Below are 14,153 nucleotides of genomic sequence, written 5' to 3'. Positions count from 1 at the left end.
TTAAATTGTTCTTCAGGTCGATTACATAACATGAATACATTTGTAAGGTTTTGCATTAGTTAGGAATGTAACACGGGTTTCTTTCAGAGTTGCAAAATGTGGCTTGAACAAGAGCTATGTTAAAAAGTCAGGAAACGTGCAAGGTGTAATGACAGTACTGGAAAACAAACCAGAGAACATCAAAAGGGCCAATTTTAAATCACACCAAAATGATGCCATGACCTGTCAATAGTCCATGTACTTAACACCGACCCAGGAATTGGGGAAATTCAGCCTTATTTTCACTTCTGAATGAGAAGATTGTTGCTGCTACAACAATAAAATGTCTTGATGTTGAAATGACTTTTTTCCCTTATAGCCCGAGACAAAAGGTAGAACTGGAAAGACTGTTACAAATAAACATCTATTACAGACCCAAATTAGGTAGGTATTGCCCACTCATGACAAATTGCACTAATAACACAATGTCAAATTAAGAAAACCAAAACAAAAGGTGCATACTAAAATGACACAATGAACAGTTCAGTGGAGTAGTTGCACAAATGAGGATCATTTGAATTTACGAATCATTACTGTTCTGATGCTATGCTTTTATATTTGTAACAATGTTTAAACCCCTCAATCAAATCATGATACATTACATATGTAGCACAATCTAAGCATTTCAAGTCAGTAGAACTAATGCAACTCAACTTTTATAAACTGAGAAGGGGAAAGCTGCTTTCCATGTCCAGATGCAAAGAACCACAATGCTGACAAAATAATAGCATGTCTTTTTTTTCCTGATTCACTGGCTCTGACTGTACAGTAATAATGTCGACTTTGAGTATTTTAAATTTGGAGAATATACGGTGCACAACTATCTTTGATATGGAGGAAATGGTGAATCCATTTTGCATAAAGTTTGCATAAGGAAAATTATTTAAGATTTCTTGTATTTATGAGATTTCTTGCAAGTCCATTTTAAATGACCTCCCCTAACTGTCAATATCCAACAGTAATACAAAAAACCTCAATTTAAGAAAATTGGACATTTTATTCAGATTTTAATGTATCACATAAATTAAAAGTTTTAGATTATAGTAATGAGAATTACATTTTTTCATTTAGAATTTGCCAACCATTTTTTTTTTTGTGAGATTCACCTGAAAATATAAATATTAACCCAATGAGTGTTATCCAAATAGAAATTAAAATCATGTTCCTATAGTAAAAAAAAAGCAGCTTTCCACAGTACTGATTTTAGAGGCAGTGTGAGCCTAAGATTATCTGTTCGTAAGCCCAGTGTACAAACTTGCAAACCTTTCTGTCAAAAAACATTATCAATAAATAATATCAATACCAGTCCTATTAAACCACTGGTTGTACAGCACTTCATTACGGTGTGAACTATACCTTTTTTTGTTACAGGAGCTTTTATTGCTGTACTATCCAGGAGATATCTTCAGATAGTGTCGTATTAATACTGATTAAGACTGATGGATTGAGCGATATGATATTTGACTACCTCCTACTACCTGAAAACAGACAGCTATCAAAGCTGCAGACGGGTTCAGGTGGTTCGTCGAAAGTCTGACTTAAAACTCCAGATCTTAAGGAGATGTTAAGGTGTGTTTGACCCATTCACGATATATGTTAAGGGATTTGAGATAAACAGACAACACAAAGGTGATACACGGGTGAGTACGTGGAATGAAGAGGAGCAGCCCTTCGGATCACTTGACGTCTGACTGTCCCTTTATGTTCCTTTGATGTCCATTGAGTTCATCTGTCCATTCTTCCAATGTGTAGAAGACTCCTACGTCTCTGAAGTGATTCTATGAGCTGAATGAAAAGAGACCAGGTTAGAATTAACCATCTTTTTGAAAACATTTCCAGCTTGTTTCCATAGTACTCACATTGTTTAGGTATCCTAAGAGGCTCTGTGTCTCCAGACAAGACTTGGTGCATTGCACCTCTGAACTGGTACAGCAGCTTTAGGCTCTTTTCCTCTCCGACGCACGGGTCATAAAACCCTGGCAAGCCAGCCTGATTAAGACGAGACAGAACTAATTAATGGGAAGCACCTGGCGAGAGTTTAAGCATCTCACCGATGTAAAGCACCAGTTGATGTTTACGTGTCTAACCTTTGATGCCTCTGTAAGAACGAGTTTAGAGTCTTTCACTAAACACTGCAGTGGGACGGTCACGTCGATGACCTCTGCTTTTTCACGTTTCTGACCATTGTCCAAAACAAACTTGCCATACCAGGCATTTAGAATGATGAGACCTAGAATTAAAACATTTGAATAATTTCACAAAAAACGTTCCATGTTCAGAATAAATTAAGCTGTATGGACAACAGTGTGTAGCAGGCTGCTGAGTACCATCAGTGTTTCCACTCATCCCAGAGTTTGCTAAACAAAAATTCTGTACAGAAATGTACCTACAGTAGAACAGTAAAGCATGTGTTAATTTTGTCAGACAAAAATGTGTATTATTTGAGCTGTAAAGTTCATTTTAGGAGTGGAATGGTTTTTCTGACCAAATAATATAATTTAATAAAAATAAAAATGTTATTTTTTTTTGTGATGATTTTTTTTATTTTTATGAAAATGCTAATTTTGTTATAAATTGTAAAAAAATAAAAAAATAAATGTTTTTAGAGACTGCACAAAAAAGCAATTTCTAGTGTAACAAATACAGTACTTTAGAACTGAGCATTACTATAAAAATATATATTAATAAAAGAAGTTTCCATAGCCTTTCCAGAAATTACTTTTGAACTCCATGTAAATGAAGGTTTATGAATTGTTACATCATGTACCCTGGTATCTTTGGATACTAGTTTATCAGCTATATCCTGTTATTATGCGAGTATAAATATTGGATATAACTTTGGGTAACTTTCTATAACTTTTGAATAACTTTCTTTTTATAACTTTCCGCCACTAAATAAAAAAATAAATATAAAAAAGGTAATTGCAAATTTTTATCTCACAATTCTGACTTTATTCCTCGCAATTCTGACTTTATTCCTCGCAATTCTGACTTTTCTCTCAGAATTGCATGATATAAACTTGCAATTGCATCTTATAATTTTTTATTATTTTAATATTATATTTTTTTCTCTGAATTGTGAGTTTATTACTCGCAATTCTGACTTTATAACCCGCAATATTGATAAAAAAGTCAGAATTGTGAGAGATAAACTTGCAATTGAGAGAAAAAAAGTCAGAATTGTGAGATAAAAAGACACGACTAGCTTTTTCATTTTTTTTTTCATGGTGCAGGCAATGTTTGCTTTTTTTAAAATGAATGGAAATGATTTTCTGTGGTAATTGCCAGTATATCTCAGATGCTGTCCATAGAGCTTAATTTGTATCTATCGGAATGTATATATATAGATTATATATATTTTATATATATAAAAAAATGTATGGGCTTTCACAAACCCATTTTAGATTCTTCAGCATCAATAATTCTCTTCACTGACTCTTGCATCAGCAAAACCTGACAACCAAAGACACAATAACACAAGGTAACAACATATTTGTCCTGATAAATGGTTGTTTGTGTTGGCATGAGAGAGACAGTCATTGTTGTCTATGTATTTATTTTACTCACAGCAGCTTCAGCTTCTTGCTTCCTGCGAGCAATTTCTGAAGCAGAATCCTCCTTCTGTTTCTCCAACTCCCTGTAAACAACCAAATAGTTAGGCCTTTCATCAGAGAAACTGAGGTAACGTAAAGACAGGGGTTTCAGGAAAATGGGCGGTTTCAGAGCAGTTATTATGGATAATAACTCACTGTTCCTTCTGGGCTTGTATAAAAGGCATAATAATAAGCTTCTGGACAGCTAAGTAGATGGCCAGCGGGCCCACAGTGGCATAAAACACAGCGCTGGGTAAAATCTGGTCGGTCAGATGAATTGGGAAGAGGTAGGTTTGACTGGCTCTGTTCAACCTGTAGAGAGAAGAAAATGACCATCATAAATAGACCACCCACAAGCAGCTTGAGTTTAGTTTGCTGTTCTGCTGAGCTGTGCTTATTGTGGTTGAGTCAAGTCAGTGCTAACCTGATTTTGAGGGAGACTCCTTGGGGTACACCAATGCTGACGGTAGCAGCCAAAACACTGTGGCGACTGATCTTACGCTCTGCACCATATTCGACCACGGTGCCAAAAAACCCAGTCCTGTTGGATACAAAGACGAGTTATCAGGGTAGACATAGGAACTTTTTACCTCTATAAAGCTAGGGCTGGGAAATACATGTAATATTATATATATATTAATATATATATATATTAATATATGTAATGGCTTAAGTTGCCTGAAAGCCCTTAAGTTAAACCCCCCCCCAATTTTAAGGTTAAAGGTACCCTTAATGAAACATGGGTTGCAAGAAAAAACCAAATGGTCCATTTAAAGAACATTAAAGCTGTCATTAATTATTTTCCCCTAATTACTTAAGTGTTCCCTTAAGTAACATGGCAGGATTTTGAGCATCCTCCGGTGTTTGTAGCTGGATGCGATCGGTGTGCATGCACTCTTAGGAACAATGTGCTCGAATTTTAGGACACTGTCATCCGTCAGACCCCCTTTAATAATCTCTATAACTTAAATATTGTAGTAGAGTTTTATAGTTTAGTAAATGTTAAATGTTAAAGTCAGTGGTCTGTTATGTTGTTTATTGTGGGAGATTTTATAATGATAGCAACTGCTTCTCTATTGCCAGAAACTATCGCAAAATGCTTAGTATAAACACTTAGATAAGGGTGACGGCTAAGATGTTTGTTGCAATGCTCTTAAAGAAATATCTTGCCTCAAGGAATTTTCCCCACCAGGGATACCTCATGCCCACTTCTTAGCATAATATTGTTAAGACAGCATTAGCAATAGCATCTCTGATTTAAGTTCTTTCACTACTTATTCAGCAATGTGTTCACACAACCACTCAAAAGTGTTTGTTGTATTTTCCATGCTTTTTGCCAAAGTTTTTTCCAAAACTTTTTGTAAAGTATATGTAGGTAGATGCTGTTGTTTATTACTAATGTTCCTTTATCTAATTGGCAAAAAATTATTTCTGCTCATGAGATCTGTTTCATATATAAAAGGAACGTATTGGTATATACTGTACACTACTAGTTAAAAGTACTCTTTTTTTTTTAAAGCAATGAACACTTTTATTAAATTTTATGCAAGGATGCATTAATCAAAAGTGACAGTAAACATATTTATAATGTATAGCATGGTTTCCACAAAAAATATTAAGCAGCACAACTGTTTTCAACATTGATAATAATAAGAAATGTTTCTTGAGCAGCAAATCAGCTTATTCGAATGATTTCTGAAGGATCATGTGACACTGAAGAATGGAGTAATGATGCTGAAAATTCAGCTTTGATCAAATTACATTTTAAAATATATTTAAATAGAACAATTATTTTGAATTTTTAATACTATTCTATAATATAACTGTTATCACTGTATTTTAGATCAAATAAATGCAGCCTAGGTGAGCAGAAGAGTTCTTTAAAAAAAAAATATATATATATATATTTTTTTTAAAGTCAGTGTATACAGATTGCACATTGAAAACCATAGGTAAAACACACACTTGATGGAACCTTTGACTTTGGTCTGGTCTTCATCCTGGAATTTGTACTGATAGCTCATCATCAGGTAGGAATGAGGAACTCCCAGCTGAAGAACGGGAATAAGAACAGATGAATTGCATTCTTAATGCATTAACTTTGTTTTGAATGAAACAAATTGCCATCGTCAATATACCCCTGTGAGGGCTTCACCTGCAGGGCCAGGGTGAAGTGACTTGTTTTAGTGTCCCTGACGATGCTGGTGGTCATGGCAGACTGGATTCCCCAGCGCCACTGCAGGTAGCCCATAGTGTTTTGGTCCAGGTGGCGAGCCATCATTGTAGAGGCACTGGGCCGCACGCCACGTGAGGAGAACTGCAATCCCCATTGGGCAGTCACAAAGCTACGCGACACAAAATTCAAATGAGATTCACAGAAATTAGACTTCACTTATCACACACAGATGGATACCTACCATCGTGCAGTTACGTTACGGAATACTTTCATCCCAAACAAAGGTCCTCTAATGTCCCCTGCTCCAAACTCCAGCTTAAGACACACACAAAGAAGAACATCAGAACCGGACCACCACAAAACCTGGAGGTGTGTTGGAATAAGTCTCACCTCTCCCCAGCCCCTCGCTGAGGTCACACGCCGCACACAAAGGTTTATATTTCCTCCTCCATTGCCATTATGCGTAGACAGAGATCCAGAGAGGATAGCGGTATCTGAAGTGGTTAGGGGCGCCTGCCAAACATAAACATGCATGACTATAGAGCACAAGGGAGATGGTGGTGACATCATGAAATGCTCAGTTGTCCATACTGACCTCAATGGATTGGGAAATGTGCATCCTGTTGATCTCAATATGGGGAAAACCTCCTCCTGGTACATCCTCAAAGTCCTCCTCATATCGGTCGAAGAGGTCTGTTGCATCTATGCCAACACTTATTGTACCCTGAATGAAGACAATATATGAGTAAAACCCAATCAAGACAAATTCTGCAGAGTTTTTACACCAAATTAAATAAATAAAATTAATATTGGCCATCCATATAGAAAAAACCCAATAGAGTGCTGAAGTGTATTTTTTGCAGCCAACTCGTAAGTTCGTATCAACCTGGTTCTCTCTACAAAAACCCAATAGGATTTTTCCATTGGCTTTTGGATTGTTGCAGAAAAAAGCTCTGTGCCCAACAAAAGTTTGATTCTTGCATGTTTTGTTCATCATGATAATCTTCACAAGTATTTTGAAGCCTAAATACGATCAGCAGAAGTAAAAAGTTAAATGTAGGCTATAATCGAACTACACCACGGTTGCAAGACTTCAGCACCACCATCATTAAAGGGTTAGTTCACCCAAAAATGAATTACTCTCCCTCATGTCATTCTACACCCGTTTATGTGACTACAGTGTTTCTAACTTAAATTATAAAGCGACGAGAATACTTTTTGTGCGGCAAAAAAAAACAAAGTAATGACTTTACAATGTTATCTCGTGAAGGCCGATTTCAAAACACTGCTTCGGAGCTTTACGAATCGAATGCGCCCTGTGTTAGAAACTTGCTTGATAAAATACAATGAGCAAACTGTATGTGCAGGTATCCAAAATAAATAAACAAAAATAATAAAGCAAGAAAGCAGTCTTAAAATATCTATTCCTCAACAATCAAGCAAAGATTTGACAGATATTATCTGGCTTCAAATTTTAGAAGAACTTTTAAATTGCATCAGTTGGAGCACAATAAAACCGGAAGGTTTAGAGAAATAAAACTGCATTTCGGGTAATAAAAACCATCATTATCTCCCGCTGTCATTCTGGTCTGGAATGTCCACCTTAGGGTTTGTTCTCTGCTGGAGTCTCCTCTCATCTCTCTCCCTCTGCAAACGTTCATATTCCTCCCTGATCTCTGCAGGAGTTCTCTTCCTCTCCACCACCTAAAGATATCAGGGATCAAGCAAGCAGTCGTGTCATTAGTATCACATGCACCACAGTAATACAAATATTAGTTATACAAAACACTGTCAATGTGGAAAACAAAACTAACCTCCCAACCTTCCACTTCCAGGCCTTTCTTCCCAAATATGTCATATATGGCTCGGGATTGTGGGTCACTGAGAACTAAGCATTGGTCAAATAATGAAAGTCAAATAAAAATGTCAATTAAAGGTGCCCTAGAATTGAAAATTGAATTTACCCTGACATAGTTGAATAACAAAACTTCTTATGTAAATCTCATTTGTTTAAAAGACCTCCAAAGAACAGGTGAATCTCAACATAACACAGACTGTTACGTAACAGTCGGGATCATTAATATGTTCGCCCCCAAATTTTGCATATGCCAGCCCATGTTCAAGGCATTAGATAAGGACAGGATGTCTTGATGAGCAAAGCAGAATCATCAGACTAGGTAAGCAAGCAAGGACAACAGCGAAAAATGGCAGATGGAGCAATAATAACTGACATGATCCATGATAACATGATATTTTTAGTGATAAGAATGTTTTAAATGTTTCGTTAGCATGTTGCTAATGTACTGTTAAATGTGGTTAAAGTTACCATCGTTTATTACTGTATTCACAGAGACTATTTTCATTTTTAAACACTTGCAGTCTGTTTAATTCATAAACACAACTTCATTCTTTATAAATCTCTCCAACAGTGTGTAATGTTAGCTTTAGCCCGTTAGCCACACATAGGCTACTATCAAACTCATTCATAATCAAATGTAAACATCCAAATAAATACTATACTCACATGATTTGATGCATGCATGCCGAACATTTTGTAAAGAACCATTTGAGGGTTATATTAGCTGTGTGAACTTTGTTTATGCTGTTTAAGGTAGTCGCAAGCTCGGGGGCAGGGAGTGTGATGATTTAAAGGGGCCGCAGCCTGAATCGGCGCATATTTAATGATGCCCCAAAATAGGCAGTTAAAAAAGTTAATTAAAAAAAATCTATGGTGTATTTTGAGCTAAAACTTACAGACACATTCAGGGGACACCTTATGCTGTGTTCACACCAGACGCGACTTGCGCGAATAAATCACGCTATTCGCGCGTAGTTGGACGCTTGAACATTTTGAGTTTACTCGCTTCATTCGCGCGTGACATTCGCTTCATTCGCGCGTGAAAATCCCTTCACAACAGACGCGAATTCGCGTCATGAGAGGGGCTCTCCTGCTCCTTTATGTGTCCCAGACTCTCCCACTGCTTTCTGCACACTTCCTCTGAATAAACACAACTTGTCAGTGGGGAAATAATTGTAAATTACAGCGAATAAGCTCAATTGGTCGTCTTTAGTTGGCTTGTAGTCTTAATATGTATTTATATATATGTATATATATAGCTCAAATTGAGTAAAGACCGTTTTTTACAACTTATCAGATTGCCCGACCTCCTCACTCACTTTCTTTCAAACACGATCCTTTTTATTTGTTTCTATAAATGTATGAAGATGTACAGCGACGATGATTTTGTCCTCCATTGTTGTTTCGAATTTCTGCCTCAGCTCGCTACGTCACGTCACTACTAGAGCAAGCTCCCGATTGGTTAACGCGGCGCGGAAATTCGCCAAAGTTCAGATTTTTCAACTTGCGCGATTCGCGCGAATCGCTCAATTCGCGCGAATCGCGCCGCAGGATGTCAATTCGCGTCTTTGCATTGACTTAACATGTAAATCACTCGCGCTTACCGCTTCATTCGCGTCCGGTGTGAACGCACCATTAGACTTATATTACATCTTGTGAAAAAACGTTCTAGGGCACCTTTAAAGGATTAGTTCACTTTCAAATAACATTTTCCTGATAATTTACTCACTCATGTCATCCAAGATGTTTATGTCTTTCTTTCTTCAGTTGAAAAGAAATTAAGGTTTTTGATGAAAACATTCCAGGATTATTCTCCTTATAGTGGATTCTACTTATGGAAAAAACGGAACTGCCATCGCGTTCGTTCTGTAAGTAGAATAGGGAAGGTGTAGGACAGACAGCGTAAGCCTTTTGAAGAATATGGAAAGCTGAAGCACGTGCAAGGTGATCATTTGAGCTTATAAAGCATATACAGTTGTATTTTTTTCTGAAAATGACAGATTGTTTCTCTAGATAAGACCCTTATTCTGCTTTTTTCAAAGCCCTTTGATGCTGCACTGAAACTGTAATTTTGACCTTCAACCGTTTGGAGGCCATTGAAGTCCACTATAATGAGAAAAATCCTGGAATGTTTTCATCAAAAACCTTAATTTTTTTTTCGACTGAAGAAAGAAAGACATGAACATCTTGGATGACATGGGGGTGAGTAAATTGGCAGGAAAATTTTATTTGAAAGTGAACTAATCCTTTAATAATCTAATTATTTTAACTACTCTAAAAGTAAAACAAACAAAAAACGTTAAAACGAAAAGAATCTAGATTTTGCCCAAAATATGCATTTCAGTGCAGATGTTCTTATTTATATGTTCAAAAAGTAAGATCTTCCAATAATGTCTGATTAAGATTATGTTAAATGCTTAGTTCTATGATCAAATCTCTGTAGTTTTAATTGTGGGGGCAAAATATATAATGCAAATACAAAACAAGGATGGTTTAGACAAGTACTTGCTCGTCAAAAGCCTGATGTATAATATTTCAATTATGTATAGTCAAGTAAACATAAGTTGCTTCCAGTCCATTTTGAAATATAAGTTATTCTTACATAAAAAAAAAAAAAAGGGTTAGTTCACAGGGTTAGTGAAAATTCTGTCATTTATTACTCACCCTCATGCCGTTCCACACCCGTAAGACCTTTGTTGATCTTCGGAACGCAAATTAAGATATTTTTGTTGAAATCCCATGGCTCAGTGAGGCCTGCATAACCAGCAATGACATTTCCTCTCTCAAGATCCATTAATGTACTAAAAACATATTTAAATCAGTTCATGTGAGTACAGTGGTTCAATATTAATATTATAAAGCGACGAAAATATTTTTGGTGTGGCAAAAAAAACAAAATAACGACTTATATAGTGATGGCCGATTTCAAAACACTGCTTCAGGAAGCTTCGGAGTGTTATGAATCAGCGTATCAAATCATGATTCGGATCGTGTGTCAAACCGCCAAACTGCTGAAATCATGTGACTTTGGTGGTCTGAACCGCAGATTCGACACAGAAGAATCATAATGCTCCGAAGCTTCATGAATCAGTGTTTTGAAATCGGCCATCAATATATAAGACGTTATTTTGTTTTTTTTTGCCGCACCAAAAATATTCTCGTCCTTTTATAATATTAATATTGAACCACTGTACTCACATGAACTGATTTAAATATGTTTTTAGTACCTTTATGGGTCTTGAGATTTTCAGTGGCATTGCTCCCTATGCAGGCCTCATGGAGCCATTGGATTTCAACAAAAAATATCTTAATTTGCTTTCCGAAGATTAACGAAGGTCTTACGGTTGTGGAACGGCATGAGGGTGAGTAATAAATGACAGAATTTTCATTTTTGGGTGAACTAACCCTTTAAAGATTTCACAGCAATTAGATGTGAACCACAACCTGAAGGGGTCCCGTGTTTACAATTATACTAAAACTCTTTTTACTAACTAAAAAGTATGAATTATTAATCAACATGTTTTTCAGCAAGGTTTTGATCATAATTTAAAAGCCTCAAAAATCAATGTACCAATTTTGTTCCTTTTGTGTTTCACAAAAACAAATCAAAACCTAGCAGCATACAATGAAATGACATGTGGCTGAGGAAAATAATGACATTATTCCTCTAATCTGTGATCTGAAACGGTGATGATAGTCCTGGGGATAGTTATGATAATTACCCTCATATGCCTGGTGTACATAGGTGAATAGTAGTTCTGCCTGCCTCTTTAGCTCAGGGTCTCTGTGCTTGTCAGGGTGGTAAAGCATACACAGACGCCTGTACGACGCCTTCAACTCTTCTTGAGTAGCCTGTGGACGGTAAGATAGATAAATAAATGATAGACTGACAGATTTATGATATATTATCAAGCAGCGTCAACCCAGAGCCGTTGAAAAACAACAGCACTGACCACACCTTGACAACAGGCTTCTGATTGGTTATCCTGCCCAGGTAAGACCACGCATTGGCGCGCTTTTGCATTTAAACTCAAACGCGAACATTTCCGTTACATCCTCAGAGTTTGAGGCAATAAACGGCTCTCTGGGAATAGCGGTCGAGCTCAAGAGCAAGCAGTTTTTTTTTATTATGGTAGGTATAATTACATTACAAGGTTTGATTGAGCCTATTTTATTAGGTTATTTATGAAGAGTATTGCTTTTTAAGCTTTAATAATAAGTAATGGGCTGTTCTGAGATAAGCTCTACATGCGCCATTTACATAAGCAGTGCGTACATGCGAAATATAAATAAACACCCTAATAGCTGACATAGCAATCTGACAGATACAGCTAGAAAGGTGTGCAAGCATGAAACGAGTAACTTACAAGCCCAATTCAGCCGGCATATTACAGTATACGATGACAGCCTGTATGAATATCTCTTATAGGACAGTGTCACCTAATGAGAGAAATTGCACGCCCCTCTTCATTCTGTGCAGAGCTTAGCTATGGAAATGTCTCTTAAAAACCTATCCACTTCCTTACCTCTCTCCTGGCATTGAGCAGAGAATAATAATCTTCGTTATCTACTTCCAATTCAATTTCCAAGGCAGCCGCCATGTTCCCAGTGTCCCAAAACCCTCCCCCAAATTCCTACTAAGGCGAAGGCCTCTCTCATGAATATTAATTACGCAATGTGACGTTCGGTCAGTAGTTCCATTTGATTGTTGAAAGAATGACGTTGGAAGGTAACGTTAGGGGGTTTGTTGTGAGCTGGCGAATACTGTTTCAGCAAAGGCTTGACTCATGAATATTAAGTATTATATGTGTAATAGACGCTTTAGGAAACGTCAGTACGACGAAATGAATATTAATGAGCTAAGCCTTCTCCATAGTAAATTTGCCAGTTCGTCTATGGCTGAAGCTCAGGATCCATTTGTTCTTCTGCCACCGTGTGTTCTGGAAGAAGGAGAGCGCAGATTTCATCAGGATGAAAATTTCCAAAAATTTTATTTAGCTAAGGGTTAGTTTACCCAAAAATGAAAATAATGTAATTAATTACTCACCCTCATGTCGTTCCTCACCCGTAAGACCTTCATTCATCTTCAGAACACAAATTAAGATATTTTTTTATTAAATCCTATGGCACAGTGAGGCCTGCATAGCCAGCAATGACATTTCCTCTCTCGAGATCCATAAAGGTACTAAAACATATTTAAAACAGTTCATGTGAGTACAGTGGTTCAATATTAATATTATAAAGTGACAAGAATACTTTTTGTGCGCCATAAAAACAAAATAACGACTTTTCAACAGTATAGTGATGGGTCGATTTCAAACACTGCTTAGGAGCTTTACGAATCGAATCAGTGACTCGGAGCGCCAAACTCAAGTGATTTCAGCGGTTTTGCCGTTTGATAGGAGATCCGAATCACTGATTCGATTTGTAAAGCTCCGAATCACTATATTGTTGAAAAGTCGTTATTTTTGTTTTTTTGGCGCACAAATAGTATTCTCGTCGCTTTATAATATTAACATAGAACCACTGAACTCACATGAACTGTTTTAAATATGTTTTTAGTACCCTTATGGATCTTGAGGGAGGCCTCACTGAGCTCTCGGATTTCATCAAAATATGTTAATTTGTGTTCCGAAGATGAGTGAAGGTCTTACGGGTGTATAACGACATGAGGGTGAGTAATAAATTATAATATTTTCATTTTTAGGTGAACTAGCCCTTTAAGTAAAATAATCACGTTGGGTTAATGTTATGGATACATCTTATTAGTATAAATGTTAAATAAATATTTTATTTATTATTAATAATACAAATAAATATGATTAATAACGAATATATAGTGATGTCATCGTCCCAAAACTACAAATACATTGGCAGTAATCACTACATGCTGTTTTGTTGTGATTCGGCTTCATTTGTGGTCGATGAGTGGAGCTGTTCTTTCAGCACCATCTCCTTCAGCACCCACGAGTGGACAGCGCTCAAGAACTCATGAACGAGCTTTGAGCGTCCACGCACGACCTGACACATCTTATACAGATGTTTTTTCTTTCTTTCTTTCTTTTTTTCTGTGGCGTCACTGCTGACTTGCAATACAATAACCTTTTAGAGTAAAACCTCCATGCTTACGTCCATGTCATTCTCGTTTCACAATCATCTCCAGCACGAGTGGCAGATTAACGGCTCTAACATGGCTGTTAACATCTAATTATATGACACAGTGGGGCATGTTATTAGTACTTAGACTGCCGGACACGTATCTCGATTAGCAGTGTTATAAAATAGTTCTGTCACGGTGGGCAGAACGGATATGGGTGTCTTTCAAGCATATATTGTTGGAAAGATTCATATATGTATGATGTTATAGTCCAGGTTTCTCCCCAAAAAACAAAAACCTTATTGGTCGCTGCATTGTAAAGGTGTCTCCTAAATAAAATCAATTCACCAATGGCGTGGAAGGGATGGGGATATGGATTTCGCAAATTCA

General features: G+C 36.8%; 1 protein-coding gene across 1 annotated transcript; it reads right to left on the bottom strand.

The window, feature by feature from the left end:
• Window positions 1-24: 24 nt before the first annotated feature.
• On the bottom strand, window positions 25-12,280 carry dnajc11b (DnaJ (Hsp40) homolog, subfamily C, member 11b). The gene is made up of 16 exons (XM_067387118.1): window positions 12,193-12,280; window positions 11,389-11,518; window positions 7,623-7,696; window positions 7,411-7,512; window positions 6,404-6,532; window positions 6,199-6,321; window positions 6,050-6,123; window positions 5,788-5,977; window positions 5,598-5,683; window positions 4,057-4,173; window positions 3,789-3,944; window positions 3,607-3,676; window positions 3,435-3,492; window positions 2,127-2,269; window positions 1,899-2,028; window positions 25-1,824 (listed from the first exon to the last, which is right to left on the bottom strand). Exons 1-16 carry the CDS (start codon window positions 12,265-12,267, stop codon window positions 1,799-1,801), a joined length of 1,683 nt encoding a protein of 560 aa, XP_067243219.1. The 5' UTR covers window positions 12,268-12,280; the 3' UTR covers window positions 25-1,798.
• Between the last annotated feature and the right edge of the window lie 1,873 nt (window positions 12,281-14,153).

The sequence above is a fragment of the Chanodichthys erythropterus genome, chromosome 6, assembly GCF_024489055.1.
Source record: "Chanodichthys erythropterus isolate Z2021 chromosome 6, ASM2448905v1, whole genome shotgun sequence".
Classification (NCBI taxonomy): domain Eukaryota; kingdom Metazoa; phylum Chordata; class Actinopteri; order Cypriniformes; family Xenocyprididae; genus Chanodichthys; species Chanodichthys erythropterus.
Note: the sequence above shows the minus strand (reverse complement) of the source record. Positions and strands in the feature narration are given on the sequence as shown.

Excerpts from the sequence above, each read along its gene's own strand:
- dnajc11b (XM_067387118.1), bottom strand. The coding sequence starts at position 12,267 with ATGGCGGCTGCCTTGGAAATTGAATTGGAAGTAGATAACGAAGATTAT. Across the intron at positions 7,697-11,388 it reads TGTACACCAGGCATATGAGG|TTCTCAGTGACCCACAATCC; the intron begins GTAATTATCATA and ends ACCAATGCTTAG. Across the intron at positions 1,825-1,898 it reads TCTTAGGATACCTAAACAAT|CTCATAGAATCACTTCAGAG; the intron begins GTGAGTACTATG and ends CTTTTCATTCAG.